The following is a 25,754-nucleotide window of genomic DNA, read 5'->3' as shown; positions in this document are numbered from 1 at the left end:
CTCCAGGGGAGGGGGGTTGTCTACCCACTGCAGGGGGAAAGGTTGCAATATTCCCTGGCCTTTGTGCTGCTACTCTTCTCCCCATTCCCCCCCGAATATTTCTGCTTAAACACAGGATCTCATTGGAGTTGGGGAGCTTTTCAAAGAAGGACAACAGCTCTCTTTGTCCCGCAGACTGCCGATGCCGCCACCAGGCCCCACCCCCTCCCCCCAACCAGAAACAAACAGTGCAAATGTCTAATAAATAGAGGCAGGAAGTGGGGGTGAAACTTCTCCAGCAGTCTGTGGGTGGAGAGAACCCTTCAAACACAAAGTCAGTCTTCCCAAACGCTGCTTCCCAGTGATTGGACCAAAGCTTCATCCAGTGATCAGAGAAATCACACGATAGCATTTGCCGTCTCTGCCCTGACCCAGACCCAAGTCCCCAATCCCTGTCCCCCAGTGAGATCAGGTTATGGTGGGGACCATGTTCCAAAAGTTAATTCAGTCTTAAGTTGATGTTTTATTAAAAATTAATTCCTTACATGTTGGAAAATGGAAGCATGATACTACACAATGCACAAATCACTGGCTATACAGAGTTACTAAGCACAAGCATATACATTCATTCTTAACATTGAGTCAGGTCTTCACAGAGCTACAATTAATCTGCTTGAATCTTTGCATTTGTTCACTTGAGGCAGCCCAGCTGTTATCCACTTCCAGTACCTACTCAATTACAGCGTAAGCACAGTCCCCATCAAACACTCCCAGGACAGGTACAGCACGGGGTTAGACACAGAGTAAAGCTCCCTCTACACTGTCCCCCCATCAAACACTCCCAGGTCAGCTACAGCACAGGGTTAGATACAGAGTAAAGCTCCGTCTGCAGTGTGTGATTTCATGGGGAACAGTGAGTGGGCTGTCCGGGTTATTCACACAATGGAAATTTGCCCCCACTCTTAATCTGGACCTGGGTTTCGAGAGTATGGGGGCCAATATCTAATGGAGGAATAGCCTGCCTATGTCATTATAAAACAGAAAAAGAAGCTCAAATGAACATTGCGCAAACAATGCTATTTTCTCAGGTGTTGACGCCATGGTGTTGGGACTGGGATCCAGTAGATACAGAAACAGTGTTTACTCCATGAGTAACACTGTTGAAACGAGCCATTGCTGCTCGTGGAATCTTGCTGTGTGTAAATTAGCTGCTGTCTTTCTCACTATAACAGTCGGCAAGATTCATGTTTGGATTTTGCGCAGGCATGCGGAGCCGCTGGATTTGGGTCATGTATTCCCATCAGGAGAGTAATATTGGGGTGTATTAGAAGGAGATTGTGACTGAGGTAAATATCGGTCCATGATGCAGTGTGATGGCGATGGGATTGGTTAGATTTTCAGGCTTTCCTTGTTAACATACTCCAGGTGCTGCGCTTTGCCCTCTGCTTTGCCCATACGCACCGAGGCATAAAGTTCGGATGGCTCCAGATTCCCACTCTCCAGGAAGTTGGGCAGAGTCCTGCTTAGGGAGTCGCTGGCAGGGACCGCTTGCTGAGCTTTCCTGTCTGCCCGACTTTTCTTCAACATGTCCAGGGTCTCAGCGTACTGTGTCTTGGTCAACCTCCTGCCTCGGTGGTCCTGGGAAGATGCCAGATCGAGCTTAGCATAACACATCTGCTGTGGCATGATGCCCTATGGGAAGAGAGAGAGTGAGAGCCCTGACACATTACTCAAGGATCCCCTGTAAATATTGACATTCTCCCAGAGAAACCCCTGTAAATACTGACACACTGTCTAGGGAACCCCCTGTAAATACTGACACACTCCCCGGGGAACCCCCTTTAAATACTGACACGCTCCCCGGGGAACCCCCTGTAAATACTGACACACTTCCCGAGTCCCACGTGTAAATACTGACACACTCCCCAGGGGGACCCCCTTTAAATACTGACCCACTCCCTGGGGAGTCCCTGTAAATACTGACACACTCCCCGGCGACCCCCAATAAATACCGACACACTCCCTGGGGACACCCTGTAACACTGACACGCTTCCCGAGTCCCACGTGTAAATACTGACACACTCCCTGGGGGGACCCCCTTTAAATACTGACACACACCCTGGGGACCCCATGTAAATACTGGCACACTCCCAGGGGAGTCCCTGTAAATACTGACACACTCCTGGGGAGTTCCTGTAAATACTGACACACTCCCCGGGGACCCCCTGTAAATACTGGCACGCTCCCTGGGGAGTTCCTGTAAATACTGACACACTCCCTGGGGACCCCCTGTAAATACTGACACACTCCCCGGGGAACCCCCTGTAGATACTGACACACTCCCCAGGGGAGGCCCTGTAAATACTAACACACTCCCCGGGGAACCCCCTGTAAATACTGACACACTCATAAGAAATAGGAGCAGGAGTAGGCCATCTAGCCCTTCGAGCCTGCCCCGCCATTCAGTAAGATCATGGCTGATCTGTCGTGGCTCAGTTCCACATTCCCGCCCTCTCCCCATAACCCTTAATCCCCTCTCTTATCAAAAACCCATCAACCCGCGTCTTAAAAATATTTAGCGAGGTAGCCTCCACCACTTCAACGGGCAGAGAATTCCAGAGGTTCACCACCCTTTGAGTGAAGAAGTTCCTCCTCAACTCCGTTCTAACCCGCCCCCCCTTTATCTTGAGGCTGTGCCCCCCTAGTCCTACTATCCTTTCTGAGCGGGAAGAGTCTCTCCACCTCTATCCTATCCATCCCATTCATCATCTTATACGTCTCAATGAGATCTCCCCTCATTCTTCTAAACTCTAACGAGTACAAGCCTAGTTTATTCAGCCTCTCCTCATAGCTCAACCCCCTCAACTGCAGTATCAGCCTAGTAAACCTCCTCTGCACTCCCTCCAGGTACCCCCTGTGAATACTGACACACTCCCCGGGGAACCCCCTGTAAATACTGACACACTCCCCGCGGACCCCCCTGTAAATACCAACACACTCCCCAGGGATCCCCTGTAAATACTGACACACTCCCCGGGAACCCCCTGTAAATACTGACACACTTCCCGAGTCCCACCTGTAAATACTGACACAGTCCCTGGGGACCCCATGTAAATACTGGCACACTCCCTGGGGACCCCATGTAAATACTGGCACACTCCCAGGGACTGCGCCAGAGGAAGTTTGATGAGGACTTGTCTGTTAAGGTAGTATGGGCGGAGATTAGAAATAGGAGAGGAGAGGTCACCCTGTTGGGAGTCTTTTATAGACCTCCTAAAAGTTCTAGAGAGGTTGAGGAAAGGATTGCAGAGACGATCCTGGTTAGGAGTGAAAGTAATAGGGTAATTATTATGGGGGACTTTAACTTTACTAATATTGATTGGAATTGCTATAGCTCTAGCTCGTTAGAGGGGTCAGTTTTTGTACAAAGCGTGCAGGAAGGTTTTTTGACTCAGTATGTAGATAGGCCAACTAGAGGTGAGGCTATATTGGATTTGGTGCTGGGAAATGAGCCAGACCAGGTGCTAGACTTGGAAGTTGGTGTGCATTTTGGTGATAGTGACCACAATTCGGTTACGTTCACCTTAGTGATGGAAAGGGATAGGCATGAACCTCGGGTCAGTAGTTTTAGCTGGGGGAAGGGTAATTATGAGGCTATTAGGAGAGAATTAGGAAGCATAGGTTGGACTAGGAGACTACAGGGACTGGGAACATCCGAAATGTGGAGTTTTTTCAAGGAGCAGCTACTGCGAGTCCTTGATAGGTATGTCCCTGTCAGGCAAGGAGGAATTGGTCGAGCTAGGGAACCATGGTGCACTAAAAAAGTTGATTCGTTGGTTAAAAAGAAAAAGGAGGCTTATGTTCGGATGAGACTTGAGGGCTCAGGTAGTGCACTAGAAAGCTTTAGATTGGCTAGGAGGGAGTTGAAGAGTGAGTTAAGAAGGGCTAAAAGAGGACATGAGAAGACTTTGGCTGATAGGATTAAGGAGAATCCTAAGGCGTTCTATAGGTATGTTAAGAACAGAAGGTTGGTTAGGGCAAGATTAGGGCCAGTTACAGACAGCAGAGGGAAGTTGTGTGTAGAACCGGAAGAGATTGGAGAGGCATTGAACCAATATTTCTCTTCGGTGTTCACGCAGGGGGACATAAATGTAGCTGAGGAGAACACTGGGTTGCAGGGGTGCAAACTAGACAGTATTGCAGTTGATAAGGGGAATGTGCTGGATATTCTTGAGGGTTTGAAAATAGATAAGTCCCCTGGGCCGGACGGGATTTACCCTAGGATTCTCTGGGAGGCAAGAGAGGTGATTGCAGAGCCTCTGGCTCTGATCTTCAGGTCGTCGTTGGTCTCAGGTATAGTTCCGGAAGATTGGAGGATAGCGAATGTTGTCCCATTGTTTAAGAAGGGGAACAGAGACTTCCCTGGGAATTATAGACCGGTGAGTCTTACTTCTGTTGTGGGCAAGGTTTTAGAAAAAATTATTAGGGATAGGATTTATAGTTATTTGGAGAGTAATGAATTGAATGGAGATAGTCAGCACGGTTTTGTGAAGGGTAGGTCGTGCCTTACTAACCTTATTGAGTTTTTTGAGAAAGTGACCAAAGAGGTGGATGGGGGTAAGGCAGTTGACGTGGTATATATGATTTTAGTAAGGCGTTTGATAAGGTTCACCATGGAAGGCTTCTGCAGAAAATGCAGATGTATGGGATTGGGGGTAATCTAGGAAATTGGATCAGGAATTGGCTAGCAGATAGGAGACAGAGGGTGGTGGTTGATGGTAAGTATTCGTCATGGAGTTCAGTTACGAGTGGTGTGCCTCAGGGATCTGTTTTGGGGCCACTGCTGTTTGTAATTTTTATTAATGATCTGGATGAGGGTATAGTTGGGTGGATTAGTAAATTTGCTGATGACACCAAAGTCGGAGGTGTGGTAGATTGTGAGGAAGGGTGTCATAGTTTGCAGGGAGACTTAGACAGGTTGCAGAGCTGGGCCGAGAGGTGGCGGATGGAGTTTAATGCGGAGAAGTGTGAGGTAATTCACTTGGGTAGGAATAACAGATGTGTCGAGTATAGGGCTAACGGGAGGACTCTGAATAGTGTGGATGAACAGAGGGATCTAGGTGTATGTGTACATAGATCCCTGAAAGTTGGGAATCAAGTAGATAAGGTTGTTAGGAAGGCATACGGTGTCTTGGCATTTATTGGTAGGGGGATTGAATTTAGGAGTCGCAGCGTCATGTTGCAACTGTACACAACTCTGGTGCGGCCACACTTGGAGTACTGTGTGCAGTTCTGGTCCCCACATTATAGGAAGGATGTGGAGGCTTTGGAGAGGGTGCAGAGGAGGTTTACCAGGATGTTGCCTGGTATGGAGGGGAGGTCCTATGAGGAGAGACTGAGGGATTTGGGGTTGTTTTCGCTAGAAAGAAGGCGGCTAAGAGGGGATCTTTTTGAAACACGTAAGATGATAAGAGGTTTAGATAGGGTGGACAGTGATAGCCTTTTTCCTCGGATGGAGAAAGCTAGCACGAGGGGGCATGGCTTTAAATTAAGGGGTGGTAGTTATAGGACGGATGTCAGGGGTAGGTTCTTTACCCAGAGGGTGGTGAGGGATTGGAATGCCCTGCCTGCTGCAGTTGTAAATGCGCCTAGTTTGGGGGCGTTTAAGAGAGCCGTGGATAGGTTTATGGTTGGAAAGGGATTGGTTTAGGTTAGAGGGTCATTGTTTTTTAACTGGTCGGCGCAACATCGTGGGCCGAAGGGCCTGTTCTGCGCTGTGATGTTCTATGTTCTATGTTCTATGACTGCCCTGTACATACTGACACACTTCTCAGGGACCCCCTGTAAATACTGACACACTCCCCAGGAACCCCCTGTAAATACTGAAATACTACCTCTGGGAACCCCCTGCTGTAAATACTGACATACTCCCTGAGGAGCCCCTGGAAATCCTGACACATTCTCATGTACCCCTTATAAATTCTGACATGCTGCTCGGTACAGAGTAAAGCTCCCTCTACACTGTCCCCATTAAACACTCCCAGCACAGGTACAGCACGGGGTTAGATACAGACTAAAGCTCCCGCTACACTGTCCCCCATCAAACACTCCCAGGACAGGTACAGCACGGGGTTAGATACAGAGTAAGCTCCCTCTACACTGTCCCCCCATCAAACACTCCCAGGACAGGTACAGCACGGGGTTAGATACAGAGTAAAGCTCCCTCTACACTGTCCCCCCATCAAACACTCCCAGGACAGGTACAGCACGGGGTTAGATACAGAGTAAAGCTCCCTCTACACTGTCCCCCATCAAACACTCCCAGGTCAGGTACAGCACAGGGTTAGATACAGAGCAAAGCTCCCTCTGCACTGTCCCCATCAAACACTCCCAGGACAGTTACATCACGGGGTTAGATACAGAGTAAAGCTCCCTCTACACTGTCCCCATCAATCACTCCCAGGACATGTACAGCACGGGGTTAGATACAAAGCGAAGCTCCCTTTACACTGTCCCCATCAAACACTCCCAGGACAGGTACAGCACGGGGTTATATTACAGAATAAAGCCCCCTCTACATTGTCCCCATCAAACACTCGCAGGACGGGGTACAGCACGGGGTTAGATACAAACTGAAGCTCCCTTTACACTGTCCCCATCAAACACTGCCAGCATGGATCCAGTATGGTCATGTTCACATGGTCAAGCTTGGCACGCATATGCAGTAGGTGTCTTTGCTGCAGTGCAATTCAGACCCAGAGTCCAGCAGTGGTCACTGGATAACCCCTTGATTAATAAGGGGATCAGAGGTTATGGGGAAAAGGCAGGAGAATGGGGATGAGAAAAATATCAGCCCTGATTGAATGGTGGAGCAGACTCGATGGGCTGAGTGGCCTAATTCTGCTCCTATGTCTTATGGTCGTATAGAATTGGGAAGGACTGTCTTGGCTAGCCTGTTGGGTCAAAGGAAGATTACAGCAAGCGGGCGCCACTGGGCACCATGAACCCAAGTGACGCTTGCCTCCCTTGCTGAATTCCCGCTGCCAGCATACTCAGCGACTGCAGTGTGTAATATAGGTCAGGGACAGGAAATGCGGCAAGCTGAGGAAGTTTGTGAACCAACAGGGGAGACAGTGTAAACATCACAGTTCAGTTAACGCACAGAAACCAGCTTCGTAAATTCCACGTGGAAGAAAGCGGGAGAGAGGGAGATTCAGTCCCTCCACCCACTCTCACATTTCCAGCAAGTCCTGGGGAGATCACTTTCCAGCAGTGAGCCTGGTAGATATTTTGACGGCTTCAGTGTTCATCGCCCCGAACTTGCAAGCATAAATAAATGAAACCCCAGTTTCCTGTTTGACTTGTTTTCAGCAGAAAATTCTCTTGTGAACCATGCCCCACAGAGTTTTACAGACATCCTTTTGGGCACAGAAGTTTAAAGTTTATTTATTAGTGTCATAAGTAGGCTTACATTAATACTGCAATGAAATTACTGTGAAAATTCCCTAGTTGCCACACTCCAACGCCACACACCAACGCCTGTTCAGGTACATGAGGAGAATTTAGCATGGCCAATGCATCCTAACCAGCAAGTCTTTTGGACTATGGGAGGAAACCGGAGCCCCTGGAGGAAACCCATGCAGACATGAGAACATTACATGTGCAGTGGACAGTGGGGAACCTGTGGATGTGGTGTATCTGGATTTCCAGAAGGCGCTGGACAAAGTGCCGCACCAAAGACTGCTACAGAAGATAAAGGTGCACAGTGTTACGGGTAATGTATTAGCATGGATAGAGGATTGGTTAACTAACAGAAAGCAAAGAGTAGGGGTAAATGGGTGTTTTTCTGGTTGGTGATCAGTGACTAGTGCCTCAGGGATCAGTGTTGGGACTGCAATTGTTTACGATTTACATAGATGATTTGGAGTTGGGGACAAGGTGTAGTGTGTCAAAATTCGCAGATGACACTAAGATGGGTGGAAGAGCAAAATGTGCAGAGGACACTGAAAGTCTGCAAAGGTATACAGACAATCTAAGTGAGTGGGCGAGGGTCTGGCAGATGGAATACAATGTTTGTAAATGTGAGGTCATCCATTTTGGTAGGAATAACAGCAAGATGGACTATTATTTAAATGGTAAAAATTTGCAGCATGCTGCTGTGCAGAGGGATCTGGGTGTCCTTGTGCAGGAATCTCAAGGAGTTGGTTTGCAGGTGCAGCAGGTAATTAAGGCAGCAAATGGAATTTTGTCCTTCATTGCTAGAGGGATGGAGTTTAAAAACAGCGAGATTATGTTGCAGCTGTATAAGGTGCTGGTGAGGCCACACCTGGAGTACTGTGTACAGTTTTGGTCACCTTACTTAACTAAGGATATACTGGCACTGGAGGGGGTGCAGAGGAGATTCTCTAGGTTGATTCCAGAGTTGAGAGGGTTGGCTTACGAGGAGAGACTGAGTAGTCTGGGGTTACACTCATTGGAATTCAGAAGAATGAGGGGAGATCTTATAGAAACATATAAGATTATGAGTGGAATTGATAAGAAAGAAGCAGGGAAGTTGTTTCCACTGGCGGGTGAAACTAGAATTAGGGGGAATAGCCTCAAAATAAGGGGGAGCAGATTTAGGACTGAGTCGAGGAGGAACTTCTTCACACAAAGGGTTGTGAATCTGAGGAACTCCCTGCCCAGTGAAGCAGTTGAGGCTACTTCATAGAACATAGAACCTCATTGAATGTTTTTAAGGCAAGGATAGATACATTTTTGAACAGTAAAGGAATTAAGGGTTACGGTGAGCAGGCGGGTAAGGGGAGCTGAGTCCACAAAATGATCAGCCATGATCTTATTGAATGGCGGAGCAGGCTCGAGGGACCAGATAGCCTACTCCTGCTCTGAGTTCTTATGTTCTTATGAGTGACGGCAGAAGATTTTTTTAGTTTAGTTAGGGCATCATGATTGGCGCAGTCTTGGAGGACTGAAGGGCCTGTTCTTGTGCTGTACTTTTCTTTGTTCTTTGTCCCCCAGATGGGAGAGAGTGATCATAAATGACCATAATCTGCAACTCTAAGGGGAGGTGAAGGCCTTGTGGTAGAATCACTGGACTATTAGTCCAGAAACTCAGCTCACGTTCTGGGGACCCGGATTCGAATCCCACCACGGCGGATGATGGAATTTGAATTGAATAAATATATCTGGAATTAAGAATCTACTGATGACCATGAATCCTACTGTCGATTATCGGAAAACCCATCTGATTCACTAATGTCCTTTAAGGAGGAAATCTGTCATCCTTACCTGGTCTGGCCTACATGTGACTCCAGAGCCACAGCAATGTGGTTGACTCTCCAAGGGCAATTAGGGATGAGCAATAAATGCTGGCTAGCCAGTGATGCCTGTGTCGTAGCATCATAAAATCCAACAGTGTAGCAGGAGGCCATTCAGCCCATCGAGTCTGCACCAACCACAATCCCACTCAGGCCATACCCTCACAACCCCATGTATTTACCCTGCTAATCCCTCTGACATTAAGGGGCAATTTAGCATGGCCAATCCACCTAACTTGCTCATTTTGAACTGTAGGAGGAAACTGGAGCACCTGGAGGAAACCCATGCAGACACGGGGAGAATGTGCAGACAGTGACCCAAGCTGGGAATTGAACTTTAACCTGGTGTTGTGAGACCTCTGATTGTGTTTACCCCAGTCCAACGTCAGCATCTCCACAGCCTGAAGGGATTATCAGTGCCTGGCACGTGTGGCACAGATGTTATTTATCATTAATTGGCTGCAGCCCTGAGTAGTATCTGGCTCTTGGACACAGACTGCTTCCAAACAGGACATAATTCCATCTGAGCATTTTGCCATTTCTAAAGCCAACTGATGCAGAGTTTTTTTAAATTCATTTGTGGGACACGAGGGAAAGCAAAGTGGCACAAGGGGCGGCATGAGGACATAAGAGGCGACACAATGGTTAGCACTGCTGCCTCACAGCACCAAGGATACCGCCCCTTGTGCCACTTTGCTTTCCCTCGTGTCCCACAAATGAATTTAAAAAACTCTGCATCAGTTGGCTTTAGAAATGGCAAAATGCTCAGATGGAATTATGTCCTGTTTGGAAGCAGTCTGTGTCCAAGAGCCAGATACTACTCAGGGCTGCAGCCAATTAATGATAAATAACATCTGTGCCACACGTGCCAGGCACTGATAATCCCTTCAGGCTGTGGAGATGCTGACGTTGGACTGGGGTAAACACTATCAGAGGTCTCACAACACCAGGTTAAAGTCCAACAGGTTTATGCGGTGAGCAAAAGCCACTAGCTTTCGGTCCGCTGCTCCTTTGTCAGTTGAGTGGAATGAAGGAGCAGCAAGCTATCCCTTCAGGCAGCAGAGGGCCTGGACTGGATGCTTGTGGAGAAGTCCATCTTGTGTGGCTTGTGGAGTGCCATGCTCTGAATGGTACTAAATCACAACCAGCTGCTTCATGCAGACTAACAGGCAGCCCTCTCCCACAAAGCAAGATCCCACATGCCATTGCACCCCTTCCCAAACCTCACACTGAGACTGCCTATTGTCAAGGTGAACAGGGATTCCCAACTTGGCGTCGATACCAACCTTCTGTCCTGTTTCAGGTTCCAGCGACTGCCCGTCACCCTGCTCAACCCCTGAGGAGAGACAATGGGTGAATCTGAGTAAGTCAAGGGCTGTGATGTCACAGGGATGAAGGTGTTTTAAAATGACGCAGCCAGCAGAGCGTTGGGTAGGTAATAACGGTACAGGAAGTGATGGATTGATGTGTAATAGCACCTGTGAATACTGGGAGATTGAAGATTGGATGAGAGTTTGTGTGTGAGTGAGTGAGAGTGTGTGTGTTTGTGTGCATGAATGTGAGTGTGAATGGAAGTGTGAGTATATATGTGTGAGAGTGTGAGTGAGTGAGTGAGAGTCCTGTAAGGATGAAGGGAACTTGGATAACGAGAATATTGTGAGCCTAGTCAAAGAGGAAAAGGAAGCATTTGTCAAAGGTAGGAGGCTGGGAACACACAAAGCAAGTGTGAATACAAGGAAAGTAGAAAGAAACTTAAGCAAAGAGTAAGAAGGGCTAAAAGCAAACAAAATATCATTGGCCAGCAGGATTAAGGAAAATCCCAAGCCTTTTTATACATATATAAAGAGCAACAGTGTAGCCAGGGACAGGGTTGACCCACTCAAGGATGGGGAGGGAATCTGGAGCCAGAAGAAATGGGCGAGATATTAAATGAGTACTTTCAGTCAGTATTCACCAAAGAGAAGGACTTGGTTGATGATGAGTCTGGGAAGGAATGTGTAGATAGTTTGAGTCATGTTGAGATGAAAAAAGAGGGGGTATTGGGGTTCTTGAGAAACATTAAAGTAGGTAAGTCCTTACAGCCTGATGGGATATACCCCAGAATACTGAGAGAGGCAAAGGAGGAAATTGCTGGGGCCTTGAGAGAAATCTTTGTATCCTCACTGGCTACAGGGAAGGTGATGATGTGGATATGCCGGCGTTGGACTGGGGTAAACACAGTAAAAAGTCTGACAACGCCAGGTTTTAGTCCAACCGATTTATTTGATATGCTTTACACCTAACCTGAACAGGTTAGGTGTAAAGATTCGCATTCTAATCAGTAATCTGTAAACTGTCTGTGCTTTATTTGCTCTGAGGCCAGAATCCTCCATTCACCTGAAGAAGAGGGAAACCCCTCGAAAGCTAGTGAGTTTACTATCAAATAAATCGGTTGGACTAAAACCTGGTGTTGTCAGACTTTTTACTGTGTTTACACGGAAGGTCCCAGAGGATTGTAGAATAGCCAATGTTGTTCCTTTATTTAAGAAGAGTAGCAAGAATAATCCAGGTAATTACAGGCCAGTGGGCCTTATATCAGTGCAGGGAAATTATTGGAGAGGATCCTTCGAGACAGGATTTATTCCCACTTGGAAATAAGTGGACGTATTAGTGAGGGGCAACATGGTTTTGTGAAGGGGAGGTCGTGTCTCATTAACTTGATTGAGTTTTTCAAGGAAGTGACGAAGATGATTGATGAGGGTAGAGCAGTGGATGTTGTCTACATGGACTTCAGTAAGGCCTTTGACAAGGTCTCTCATGGCAGACTGGTGCAGAAGGTGAAGTCGCATGGGATCAGAGGTGAGCTGGCAAGGTGGATACAAAACTGGCTCGGTCATAGAAGACAGAGGGTAGCAGTGGAAGGGTGTGTTTCTGAATGGCGGGCTGTGACAAGTGGTGTTCCTCAGGGATCAGTGCTGGGACCTTCGCTGTTTGTAATATATATAAATGATTTGGAGGAAAGTGTAACTGGATTGATTAGTAAGTTTGCGGACGACACAAATGTTGGTGGATTTGCAGATAGCGATGAGGACCATCAGAGGATACAGCAGGATATAGATCAGTTGGAGACTTGGGCGGAGAGATGACAGATGGAGTTTAATCCAGACAAAAGTGAGGTATTTTGGAAGGTCTAATACAGATAGGAAATATACAGTAAATGGCAGAACCCTTAAGAGTACTGATAGGCAAAGGGATCTGGTTGTACAGGTACACAGGTCACTCAAAGTGCCAATGCAGGTGGAGAAGGCAGTCGAGAAGGCGTGCGGCACGCTTGCCTTCATCGGCCGGGGTATTGAGTTTAAAAATTGGCAAGTCATGTTGCAGCTTTATAGAACCTTGGTTAGGCCACACTTGGAATATAGTGTTCAATTCTGTCGCCACACTACCAGAAGGATGTGGAGGCTTTGGAGAGGATACGGAAAAGATTTACCAGGATGTTGCCTGGTATGGAGGGCATTAGCCATGAAGAGAGGTTGAAGAAGCTTGGTTTGTTCTCACTGGAGTGATGGAGGTTGAGGGGAGACCTGATAGAAGTCTACAAGATTATGAGAGGCATGGACAGAATGGATAGTCAGAAGCTTTTTCCCAGGGTGGAAGAGTCAATACTAGGGGGCACAGGTTTAAGGTGCGAGGGACAAGGTTTAAAGGAGATGTACGAGGCAGATTTTTACACAGAGGGTGGTGGGTGCCTGGAACTCGCTGCCGGGGGAGGTAGTGGAAGTGGATATGGTAGTGAGTTTTAAGGGGCATCTGGACAAATCCATGAATAGAATGGGAATAGAGGGATATGGTCCCCGCAAGGGTAGGGGGTTTCAGTTCAGTCGGGCAGCATGGTCAGTGCGGACTTGGAGGGCTGAAGGGCCTGTGCCTGTGCTGTAATTTTCTTTGTTCTTCATGTGTGAGTGTGTTTCTGTGTGTGTGTGGTTGTGAGTGTGTGTGCATGTGTGTGCATCAGTGTATATGTGTGTGTGTGTGAGTGTGCGTCAGTGTATATGTGACAGTGTGTGTGTGTCAGTATATATGTGTGCGAATGCAAGTGGGCATGTGCACTTGTTATACAAACAATTGTACCATGTCTTTGTCCAGGAAACATTAGATCGATTTAAATGGAATTAGTGATGGTGTCGGATTAGTTACGGGATCAACAGCCTTAGGGCTAGTGCATCTCTCACTCAGTACTGAGGTGTGACACTACAGGTGTGAACAGGAAGCTAAATCACTCACCGGTGTAAATGTAGTTGATATTTCCATAAACAGGACTGTCCTCCACTTCTTTTGATCTGAAACTAAAGCTGTGACAGAGTGAACGAGGTTAGATGGACAAAACCACCAGCCCGTCAGATGGAAACGAATCAATCTCACAAATCCAAGACAGGCACAGTCCATCGACCCAACTCACGTGAGACATAGAGCACATCTGGAGTGGGGGAGGAGTCTAGGACAAGGGGGACTGAAACATAGAAACTGGAGCAGGACGAGGCCATTCAGCCCTTTCAGCCTGCTCCACCATTCATTATGCTCATGCCTGAACGTCAAATTCAAAATCCTGATCTCCCCCTTCCCCCATATCCCTCAATCCCTTTAGCCCCAAGAGCGATATCTAATTTCTTCCTGAAATCACACAACGTTTTGGCCTCAACTACTTTCTGTGGGAGTGAGTTCCACACATTCCCCACCCTCTGGGTGAAGAAATTTCTCCTCACCTCAGTTCTAAAAGGTTTCCCCCTTATCCTCAAACCACGACCCCTAGTTCTGGACTCTCCCCACCATCGGGAACATTCTTTCTGAATCTACCCTGTCTAACTCTGTTAGAATTTTATAAGTTTCTATCAGATCCCCTCTCGCTCTTCTAAACTCCAGTGAATATAGAACATAGAACATTACAGCACAGTACAGGCCGTTCGGCCCCTCGATGTTGTGCCGAGCTCTGTCCGAACCCAAGATCAGTCTATCCCACTCCCTATCATTCTGGAGTGCTCCATGCGCCTATCCAATAACCGCTTGAAAGTTCCTAAAGTGTCCGACTCCACTATCACAGCAGGCAGTGTATTCCACACCCCAACCACTCTCTGAGTGAAGAATCTACCTCGGACATCCCTCCTATATCTCCCACCATGAACCTTATAGTTACGCCCCCTAGTAACAGCTACACCATCTGAGGAAATTGTGTCTGCATGCCCACTCTACCAATCCCCCTCATCATCTTATAAACCTCTATTAAGTCACCTCTCATCCTCCTCTGCTCTAAAGAGAAAAGCCCCAGCTCCCTCAATCTTTCCTTATAAGACCTACCCTCCAAACCAGGCAGCATCCTGGTAAATCTCCTCTGCACTCTCTCCAATGCTTCCACATCCTTCTTGTAGTGAGGTGACCAGAACTGAACACAATATTCCAAATGTGGTCTCACCAAGGTCCTGTATAGTTGCAGCATAACCCCACGGCTCTTAAACTCAAATCCCCTGTTAATAAACGCTAACACACTATGAGCCTTCTTCACGGCTCTATCCACTTGAGTGGCAACCTTCAGAGATCTGTGGATATGAACCCCAAGATCACTCTGTTCCTCCACATTCCTCAGAACCCTGCCATTGACCCTGTAATCTGCATTCAAGTTTGTCCTACCAAAATGAATATAATCCTAACCGACTTAGTCTCTCCTCATATGACAGACCTGCCATCCTAGGAATCAGCCTGGTAAACCTTCACTGTGCTCCCTCTGTAGCAAGGACATCCTTCCTCAGATAAAGAGACCAAAACTGTACACAATACTCCAGGTGTGGCCTCACCAATGCCCTGTACAATTGCAGCAAAACATCCCTATCCCTGCACTCAAATCCTCCAAAGGGTTTGGGAGTCTGGAATTTTGACCCACAAATGGCAAGCACTGGCAGGTTTGCCAACCTATCGCCAGAAGTGGGCAGATTGTCGGATGAGGAGAGGTTGGAGAGGCCCGGTTTGTTCCACTGGAGTTTGAAAGAGTGAGAAGCAACTCGATTGGACCATAGAAGATTGACATGGTGGATGTGGAGAGCATGTTTCCTATTGTGGGGGAATCTGGAACTAGGGAGGGACATTGTTTAAAAATAAGAGGGAGATAAGTGCTGAGTATCTGGAACTCTTCCTCAGAAGGCAGTGTGGATGCAGAGTCTGGGAATATTTTTTTAAGGTGGAGGTGAACAGATTCTGGATTAACAAGGGGGGAGAGGTGATCGGGGGGTCAGCGGGAATGTGAAGCTGAAGGGACAATCAGCTCAAGCTGCGATCTTATCGAATGGGGAGCAGAGCTCAAGGGGCCGAGTGGCGTATTCCTGCCCCTAATTCGGATCTACGCATGGGTCAATGATTTTAACACCGTGAGATTTTTATACATTGAGGTTGTTAATGGATGAAAACAAAATCTAATTGATATCAGATGCTGCAAGTTGGTCATGGAATGCCCCAGCCTCTCCTTCAATGTCAGCAAAACGAAGGAGATTGTCATCGACCTCAGAAGTGTAGTGGAGAACATGCACCTGTCTACATTAATGGGGCTAAAGTGGAATCGTCGAGAGCTTCAAGTTTTTAGGTGTCAAGATCACCAGCAACCTGTCCTGATCCCTCCACGTTGATGTTATAGTTAAGAAAGCCCACTAACACCTCTACTTTCTCAGGAGGCTAAAGAAATTTGGCATGTCAGATACAACTCTCACCAACTTTTACAGATGCCCCATAGAAAGCATTCTTTCTGGTTGTATCACAGCTTGGTCTGGGCTCTTGCTCTGTCCAAGACCACAAGAAGCTACAAAAGGTCGTGAATGAAACCCAATCCATCACACAAACCAGCCTCCCATCCATTGACTCTGTCTACACTTCCCGCTGCCTCGGGGAAAAGCAGCCAGCATAATCAAGGACCCCATGCACCCCAAACGTTCTCTCTTCCACCTTCTTCCGTCGGGAAAAAGATACAAAAGTCTCAGGTCACATACCAACCGACTCAAGAATAGCTTCTTCCCTGCTGCTGTCAGACTTTTCAATGGACCTACCTTGTACTGAGTTGATCTTTCTCTACTCTAGCTATGACTGTAACACTACATTTTGCACTATCTCTTTTATTAAACTAGAAAGAGTGCAGAAAAGGTTTACTAGGATGCTACCGGGACTTGATGGATTGAGTTATAAGGAGAGGCTGGATAGACTGGGACTTTTTTCTCTGGAGTGTAGGAGGCTGAGGGGTGATCTTATAGAGATCTGTAAAATAATGAAGGGCATAGATTTAAGGTGAGAGGGGAGAGATACAAAAAGGTCCAGAGAGGCAATGTTTTCACTAGAGGGTGGTGAGTTCTGGAATAAGCTGCCAGAGGTAGTAGTAGATGCAGGTATAATTTTGTCTTTTAAAAAGCATTTGGACAGTTACATAAGTAAGATGGGTATAGAGGGATATGGGCCAAACGTGGGCATTTAGGACTAGCTTAGTGGTGAAAACTGGGAAGCATGGACAAGGAGCCTGTTTCCATGCTGTAAACCCTTCTTCTGTTTGTACTCTATGAACGGTATGCTTTGTCTGTATGGTGTGCAAGAAACGATACATTTCACTGTATCACAATACATGTAACAATAATAAATCCAATCAAAAAGTTGTTTTTAAGCTTACCTTCTCCGGAATCGAGGTAGGAACTTTGAGGATTGGTCTGGGTGAGGAGGAGGAAAATGAAATTCATGTTACTGATCAGTCACAGACCCCAGGTGGACAGACTATTGCAATCAATTTAACTTCAAGTTATGAACCATTTCTTACCAGCAGAATTTCTATTTGTATCAGTGATAGTGTGACAGTAGTGCCATTTACGTCTGCTCTGAGACTCATACAAATATAGAAACTAGAAGCAGGAGGCCATTCGGCCCCTCGAGCTGCTCCAACATTCATTTTGATCACGGCTGATCATCAAATTCAATATCCTGATCCCCCCCCATATCCCTCAATCCCTTTAGCCCCAAGAGCGATATCTCATTTCTTCCTGAAATCACACAACGTTTTGGCCTCAACTACTTTCTGTGGGAGTGAATTCCACACATTCCCCACCCTCTGGGTGAAGAAATTTCTCCTCACCTCAGTTCTAAAAGGTTTACCCAAAACCATTTTTTGACTGATATTGATTTCCTTCAGCTCCTCCCTGAAATTTGTTCCTCTTGGAACTTCTGGGACATTATTCATGTCTTCCTTCGCGGTGGCACAGTGGTTAGCATTGCTGCATCATAACGCCAGGGACCTGGGCTCAATTCCAGCCTGGGGTCAGTGCCTGTATGGCGTCTGCACGTTCTCCCTATGTCTGCCTTCTCCCTCAGCACTGACCCTCCCACAGTGCGGCGCTCCCTCAGGATTGCATTACATGAGTTTGTTTGGAAATTATCCTTTGTGTTGGGGCATGAACCTAAGAACTTTTGTCCCCCAGGGGGAGTGTTTTAGCCCAAGTTCTGCAGTTGACAGTGTGAAGACTCGCCTGCCAAGATAATTGACCAATGCTGATCTGCTGAACCCCGCAGTCAGGGTTTGACCAGCCCTCGCCTCTGGGTCCCGTTACTGAACCGACGTGAGCCCAAATACAGTGGACTCACCCCCCTCCTCGCCCCTCTCCCCAAAGCCTGCTCTGTCCCCGAAGCTCTGTGGTTGTGGTGGGGGTGGGGCACGTTACCTTTCCTGTAATTCCGAGTACAGCAGAGAATGTTACATGTCAGGGACAGTAACAGCACAAACCCTGTTGCCCCGAAGATGAGCCACATCGAGGTACTGCAGCACCAGTCCTGAAACCCTGCAATAGCAACACAATTCAGAGTTAACAATCTCCCACAGCAGAGAATTTAACCGTCTCCCTCTTCACATCGCCATCGTTCAATTTCCCCACATCCTGAATGGGTTACCATTCAACAGACTGGCAACCAGTCAATGTGATGGCACAGTGGTTAGCCCTGCTGCTGGGTTCGATTCCCGGCTTGGATCACTGACTGTGTGGAGTCTGCACATTCTCCCCATGTCTGTGTGGGTTTCCTCTGGGGGCTCCGGTTTCCTCCCACAGTCTGAAAGACATGCTGGTTAGGGTGTATTGGCTGTGCTAAATTCTCCCTCAGTGTTACCTGAACAGGTGCCGAGTGTGGCAACTGGGGGATTTTCAAAGTAACTTCATTGCAGTGTTAATGTAAGCCTTACTTGTGACACTAATAAATAAACTTTACCAGAGCAGGTCAGAGGCTGGGAATCCTGCAGAGAGGAACTCACCTCCTGACTCCTCCCCAAAGCCTGTTCATCATGCACAAGGACACAGTTGGGAGTGTGATGGAATACTCCCCACTTGCCTGGAGGGGTGCAACTCCCAAAACACTTGAGAAGCTCGACACCATCCAGGACAAAGCAGCCCCCGCTCGATCGACACACTAACCACAAACATTTTCCCCTCCATCACCAATGCATTGTAGCTGCCGTGTGTACCATCTACAAGATGCACTGCAGCAAATCACCAAGACTCCTTAGGCAGCACCTTCCAAACCCAACTCTGCTGTTTAGAAGGGTCCCATTTCTTTCTCTTTCTACCCGAAGGATTAAGGCAGTTGCCATCTCTTACCGCTGCAGACCTGATCATGCTGATCATCAACCATTTCCCTGTCTTTGCCCTTGTGACAGCCCCTCTCTCTCCGTCTCTGATGCGGGCTGGGTTTGTAGCTCTGTCCAGGGTAACCCTTCCTCGAGCCTCTCGCCAGGTTGTGGGGAGGTGGTGCTTGACTGACTTGGGATGATTACCGTGTCATACGGGGCCCTCCCATCTGGATGGTGGAGACCAGTCCCTTCTGTCTCTCCCACACTGTGGGTCTTTTAGCTCTCTTCGTCTTGAATATCACAGTCCCCTTCTCTCGGTGCGCCAGGCCTTCTTCAGATACAGCTGCCTACCCTCCTCTCTGACCTGTACCTGTCCAAACGTCCTGCTCTTTATCCCTCACTGTCGATCGCTGTTTGGCTACCCCACCTCTCTGTCTGTCTTACTCCTCCTGATCTCTATCTCTCCCCCTCTCTCTGTCTCTCTGTCCGCCTCTCCTCTCTCTTTGTACTGCGTCTCTCTCGCTTTGAGTGCGGATGCCGTTCTCTCCCTCCGATGCCCTTCCCGTCTCTGTCTCTCTTGCTTCCCCACCTATGTGCTAACAACGCCCCTTTCTCTGTCTCTCTGTCGCTCTCTCTGTCTCTCTTGTTCTTGCTCTCTCCCGCTCACTCTCTCAGAGGAGCAGGTGATGGTTTAACGTTTCGGAAAGTACGGCCTCACCACAAGAGAGACATGAGGCAAGTATCTGGGGTGCAAAAACCATCTACCACTTCCTGTTGTACCTGCTCTCCCATCCCGCTGAGGATCCTGGACCCTCACAAAAACAAAATGTCAGGGCGTGGAATGGATGCCACCAAAAAAAAATCCTTTTCCAAGTAATTGGTGAAGTTAGAGAGATGAGCCAGTCAAGAATTGTTTGAGAAAGTTGCTTAACTGGAGCATGACACTTGGCGGGTGAGCAATGTTACATCGGTGGAACAGGAAACCACAGGCTGCCTCCCCCTCCTGCACGCGGCAGCTGGAACAAAGTGACAAGCTTCAAAGTCTTTCTCAGTAGAACCTTCCGGCACCTTGGATTGAGATTTGGGGATAGTGGGGGGAGGGGGAGGGGGGTAAATGCCATTGGTCGGCCTGGCTCAGGCATTGTTGGAAGCCTCCTCAGTTCCCGGTTGTACACCACCCCCACGTGCGGCCTGGTCCTCGGCACCTCGAGGGGGAGGGGCTCCAGCTCCAGCCTGTTACCCAGGGGAACAGGTCAGCTCAAGGGGAAGGCCTGTTAATTGCCACCCGTTGCCAGCCACACTCACTCCTCCCCACGTCGCAAAAATGAAAGATCAAACATGAGGAAATTGGAGCAGGACTAGGCCCCTTAAACCTACTGGGCCATTCGATAAGATTGGGGCTGCTTCGACTCCATAGCCCTCAGTTCCCCCCCACCCCACCCGTTTGTCGATCAGAAATCTGTCTAACTCATCCTTGTATATATTCAATAAGCCGCTGCCCCCTGTAGAGGGCGGGGGGATTTCCATAGACTGACCACTCTTTGAGAGAAGGAATTCCTCTATGTCTCCGTCTTCAATGGGAGTGCCCCTTATTCTGAAACAATGTCTGCCTCCCTCCTCGGTTCTAGATTCCTCCTGATGTGGCGGGTAGGAGGGAGGGGAAGCATTCCCTCAGTATTTATTCCCAAGCCTCACCCTCTCAGAATCCAATGGGTTTTAATCAGATCACTTCTCATTCCTCTAAACCCTAATGGGTACAGACTCTGACCCATTCCAACCTTTCCCCATGGGACTAAATCCCCCTCATCCCAGCACTCAGCCCAGAGAACCTCCTCTGAGCTCCTTCCAAGTTTCTCCTTCCCTAGGTGATAGGGCTACAACTGTACACCTTATTCCAAATGTGATTTCTCCAAGGCCCTGTAAAGCTCTAACAAGTCTTAGAATCATGGAATCCCTCCAGTGCAGAGGGAGGCCATTCGGCCCATCGAGTCTGTACTGACTCGCTGGCAAAGAATCGCTCTGAGTGTGGTGGGCCAGGCCCTCTTTCTGCACCTCCACATATTTACCCCACTAATTCTCCTAACCCACATGTCTTTGGGCAGTAAGGGCCACTCACCTGATGAAGGGGCAATGCTCCGAAATCTTGTGCTACCAAATAAACCTGTTGGACCTTATCCTGTGTTGTGAGACTACTTATTGTATTTTTGGACACTAAGGGGCAATTTAGCATGGCCAATCCACCTAACCTGCACATCTTTGGACACTAAGGGGCAATTTAGCACGGCCAATCCACCTAACCTGCACACCTTTGACTTCCTGTCTTGAATATTCCATTCCCTGAAGGCTAATGTTCCATTCCTAATGATTTGCAAAACCTGTGGAGTTGCTGTGGAATTCCCAGTCCAATGGTTTTATGGGCTTTTCTCCCTCCTCAAGGCCAATTGCACTTGATCACTGGCTGTGGTGTGGTTTTATGGACATACGAAACAGGCAGAGTCCAATCAGCCCATCAGACCTAGCTGTGCACCATGGCCCAGGATTTTCCAGCCCTTACACTGGTGAGGATCTTCTGATCACATCAAGGGCAAACTGCATCCCCCCGCTCCATTCCACCACATCCCATCATGGCAGCTTCCCTAGCCGGCAAGGAACACAAATGGCCACTGACATTGCTGAGTATGGAAGATTATGCCCTTGACCAATGACGAGATTCCCCCCTGCTGGAAAATGCACCATGAGGAGTTGTGGGATGGCGCTGGAAAATGCTGGCTCAGGATAGCAAGTGCCTCAGGACTAAAAATTTGCACACACCCACCCCCACCCCCACAACCACTGCCCTCCCCACTGTCTCCCCCCAATGCCCCAACACCACCCCATCTTCCAGAGACATATTCCTCTGTGTGAAGAGGTTACCCCTCGTGTCCCTTTGAAATCTTTCCCCTCTCACCTTTAACCACTGCCCTCTAGTTTTCCATTCCCCTTCCCTGGGAAAAAGACTCTGTGCGTTCATCCTATCTCTGTCCCTCGTGAGTTAATCCACCTCAGTAATGTCACCCCTCATTCTCCTACACTGCAAGGAATAAAGCCCCAGCCTGGCCAACCTCTCGCTATAACTCAGGCCCCAGTGGTCCTGGCCACATCCTCGGAAATCTTCTCCGCACTCTGTCCAGTTTATCAGTGTCTTTCCAATAACAGTGGGACCAAAACTGTATACAGTACCCCAAGCTTGGCCTCACCAAGGACTTGGACAATAATGACCCAACTCCGATACTCAGTGCCCTGACTGAGGAAGGCCAGTGTGCTAAATGCTTTCTTCACCGCACTGTCGACCTGTGATGCCGCTTTCAATAAACAATGCAGTTGTTCTGCGGTTGAAGGAACAGAGAGCTTAGAGTGATGGTTTGTCAGTGTCTTAGAGAGAGATACAAGATGGGTGAGAACCATTGCGGGAATGCTCAAGAATTCGCTGGAAGAAAACCATTTGCTACTGTGTTAGCTCTAGACGAGAAATCTTTGTGTCCAGCTGGTGGTAACTCTTCACTGGTTTACGTGTCTGGAGAGGTATAAGAACATGAGAACATAAGAAATAGGAGCAGGAGTAGGCCATCTAGCCCTTCGAGCCTGCCCCGCCATTCAATAAGATCATGTCTGATCTGAAGTGGCTCAGTTCCACTTTCCCGCTTTCTCCCCATAACCCTTAATTCCCCTGTCTGTCAGAAACCTATCTACCCATGACTTAAAAATATTTAGCGAGGTAGCCTCCACCACTTCAACGGGCAGAGAATTCCAGAGATTCACCACCCTTTGAGTGAAGAAATTCCTCCTCAACTCCGTTCTAAACTGCACCCCCCCCCCTTTATTTTGAGGCTGTGCCCTCTAGTCCTGCTGTCCTTTCTGAGCGGGAAGAATCTCTCTACCTCTACCCTATCCATCCCCTTCATTATCTTGTAAGTCTCTAATTAGAGGTATTGTCGTGGGGAAAGGAATAATGAGAATTTGAATTGTCTTCTTGTGTTTGTATCATCAGAAACATTTTTATCACAGAAAATAATTCATTTTCAAAGAGTAAGATCTTTCTGGAAGCATTTCTGAAAAAGAAACACACTGTGGCTTAAAGAGTTGCTGCAAGAATCTGCTGTTCAGCCTTCCTCAAGAGAAGGTAACAAAGCAGTTTGAAAGAGGCTGGGAACCTCTTGGTCGCTGGTGGACGGTGTACAGAAGGGTGACATGGTGGTTTATGGTTTTTGAAAAAAAACCATGCCTGGAACACAGGGCATAGGTGAGGCTGCCCTCGGCCATTGGCAGAGTGTATCTCCACCTCAGTGCGCCTCTGCCTGGCACACAACAGTCAACCACATGCACAGTTTGAGTGGGGCGACAAATAGTAGCAGCACTGCACCTACTACCGTGCAGTGGTGAGTATCACAGGCCAGGCCCAGCACTTATCCCTAATTACCCCTTCAGAAATTAGTGGGTGAACTGCCTTCTTGAACCCGTTGCATTCCCATGTGTGTAGCTACACCTACAGTGCTGTTAGGGAGGAAATTCCAGGATTTTGACCCAGCGACTCTGAAGAAACAGCTGATATATTTCCAGATCAGGATGATGAATGGTTTGTAGGGCAACTTGCAGGTGGGGGGTGTTCCCAGGTATCTGCTACCCTTGTCCTAGATGGAAGTAGTGGTGCATTTGGAAGGTGCTGCCTAAGGAGCCTCGGTGAGTCGCTGCAGTGCATCTTGTAGATGGTACACACGGCTGTCACTGTGTGTCGGGGGTGGAGGGAGTGAGTGTTTGTGGTTAGCGTGTCGATCGAGCGGGGCTGCTTTGTCCTGGATGGTGTCGAGCTTCTCGAGTGTTGTTTGGAGCTGCACCCATCCAGGCAAGTGGGGAGTATTCCATCACACTCCTGACTTGTGTCCTTGTAGATGGTGGACAGGCTTTGGGGGGAGTCAGGAGCTGAGTTACTCTCCACAGGATTCCCAGTCTCTGACCTGCTCTGGGAGCCACTGTGTTTATGTGGCCAGGTCCCAGTTCAGTTTCTGGTCAATGGTAACCCCCAGGATATTGATACTGGGGGGGTTCACTGATGGAAATGCCATTGAAAGGGCAATGATTAGATTCTGTCTCACTGGAGATGAAATGTTTTAATACAGGCAGGTATCCACTGCTCTGTCCTGCCTCACCCCACTCGTTCCCTCTGTCAGGGCATTGGATTCACAACCAGAGATCATAGATTTGATATTATTGTGAAAGGATTGAGAGTGGGAGAAATGTTTCCACCTAGGACCTGACAGGTTTGATCTCAAGCAAAGTCACCTGCTGAATCCATTGATAACTTCAAGACGGACTTGTACAGAGGCTCGAGGTTAAAGAGTGTAAGGATGTTTGAGGGTTACAGACACAGAATATCCCGGGGCACTGAAGGACAATTAAGCATGGCCAATCCATCTAACCTGCACATCTTTGGATACGAAGGGACAATTTAGCACGGCCAACCCACAAACCTTGCATATCTTGGATACTAAGGGGCAATTTAGCATGGCTAACCACTGTGCTACACTTGGTGCAAAAATGTCTGGGGGAGGGAGAAACTGGGACTGAGTGCGACCACTCTTTCAACAAGCCAGTATGGGTTATGAGTGGACGCCACCTTGTTAACGATTGCAGATGGGATCTTGCTATGCACCACACAGCGCTGCCGCATTGCCCGAGCTGGTAGCATTCATAACCGCAGGAATTAAGCGTGCAGGGCATGGGGCATGAGGGAGCTGAGTGCGATAATTGTGGGGGGAGCTGTTGGTGAGCTTGCATACTGGGTTTTGCAGGGAGACTTTCAGTAAGGCATGTGTCCCTTCTGAGGGGGCAGCACTGCACATTTGGAGTATTGTGTGCAGTTCTGGGCACCTCACTACCAGAAGGATGGGTAAGTTTTGGAGACAGTGTAAAGAAGGTTCACCAGGATGTTGTCTGGTCTCGAGGGTATTGGGTATGAGGAGAGGCTGAATAAACTAGGATTGTTTTCACTGGAAAGACGGAGGCTGAGGGGGGACCTGGTCTACAAAATGATGAGAGGCACAGACAGGGTGGATAGTCAGAGGCTTTTCCCCCAGGGTGGAAGTGTCAATTACACGGGGGGGGGGGGCACAGGTTCAAGGTGAGAGGGGGAGAGTTTAAGGGAGATGTGCGGGGGGAAGTTTCTCACACAGAGAGGGGTGGGTGCCTGGAACGCGCTGCCAGAGGAGGGGGTGGAAGCAGGAACATTAACAACATTTAAGGGGCATCTGGGTCAGGGACTAGGAGGGTGAACAAACTCTAACAGTGAGAAGGCAGGCTTTGAGGGGAATCACTTCTACCAACACAGGGTGGTTTGAGTTTCTTTTTATTCATTCATTGGGCATTGCAGGTGGCCAGCATTTATGGAGGGCAGTTGAGAGTGAACCACGTTGCTGTGGCTCTGGAGTCACATGTAGGCCAGACCGGGTAAGGACGGCAGATTTCCTTCCCTAAAGGAACCAGATGGGTTTTTCCGACAATGTAGATCATCAGTAGATTCTTAATTCCAGACTTTTTAATGAATTCAAATTCCATCATCTGCCGTGGTGGGATTCGAACCTGGGTCCCCAGAATGTTAGCTGAGTTTCTGGATTAATAGTCTAGCGATAATACCACTCAGCCATTGCCTCCCCTGTTTAGAGCTCTCCCTTCCAGATAGTAATCGTTGCTGGGAGAGTTGCTCGTTTTAAAACCATGAGGTTGAGACTGAGAGATATTTGTCATCCTAAGGTTTCAAGGGAGATGGAGGTGAAGGTAAGGATTGTGAGTTAGGTTTATGATCAAGGTGGGTGGGAACAGG

At 48.2% G+C, this 25,754-nt stretch overlaps 1 protein-coding gene across 2 annotated transcripts; it reads right to left on the bottom strand.

Moving 5' to 3' along the window:
• Window positions 1–482: 482 nt before the first annotated feature.
• Window positions 483–25,030, bottom strand: LOC145338047 (signaling threshold-regulating transmembrane adapter 1-like). Of its 2 annotated transcripts, none has more exons than XM_080182821.1 (6): window positions 18,930–25,030; window positions 18,006–18,122; window positions 16,967–17,003; window positions 13,561–13,628; window positions 10,584–10,633; window positions 483–1,671 (listed from the first exon to the last, which is right to left on the bottom strand). In XM_080182821.1, the coding sequence occupies exons 1-6, from the start codon at window positions 18,961–18,963 to the stop codon at window positions 1,369–1,371; spliced, it is 609 nt and encodes a 202-aa protein (XP_080038947.1). In that variant the 5' UTR covers window positions 18,964–25,030; the 3' UTR covers window positions 483–1,368. The 2 variants fall into 2 exon arrangements, with proteins under 2 accessions (XP_080038947.1, XP_080038949.1); XM_080182823.1 differs by having other exon boundaries at window positions 13,561–13,622.
• Window positions 25,031–25,754: the final 724 nt, after the last annotated feature.

Source organism: Carcharhinus amblyrhynchos, unplaced genomic scaffold (assembly GCF_965287045.1).
Source record: "Carcharhinus amblyrhynchos unplaced genomic scaffold, sCarAmb.v2.hapA scaffold_90, whole genome shotgun sequence".
Lineage (NCBI taxonomy): Eukaryota > Metazoa > Chordata > Chondrichthyes > Carcharhiniformes > Carcharhinidae > Carcharhinus > Carcharhinus amblyrhynchos.
The sequence above is the reverse complement of the archived record's forward strand: the minus strand, read 5'-3'. Positions and strand labels throughout refer to the sequence as shown.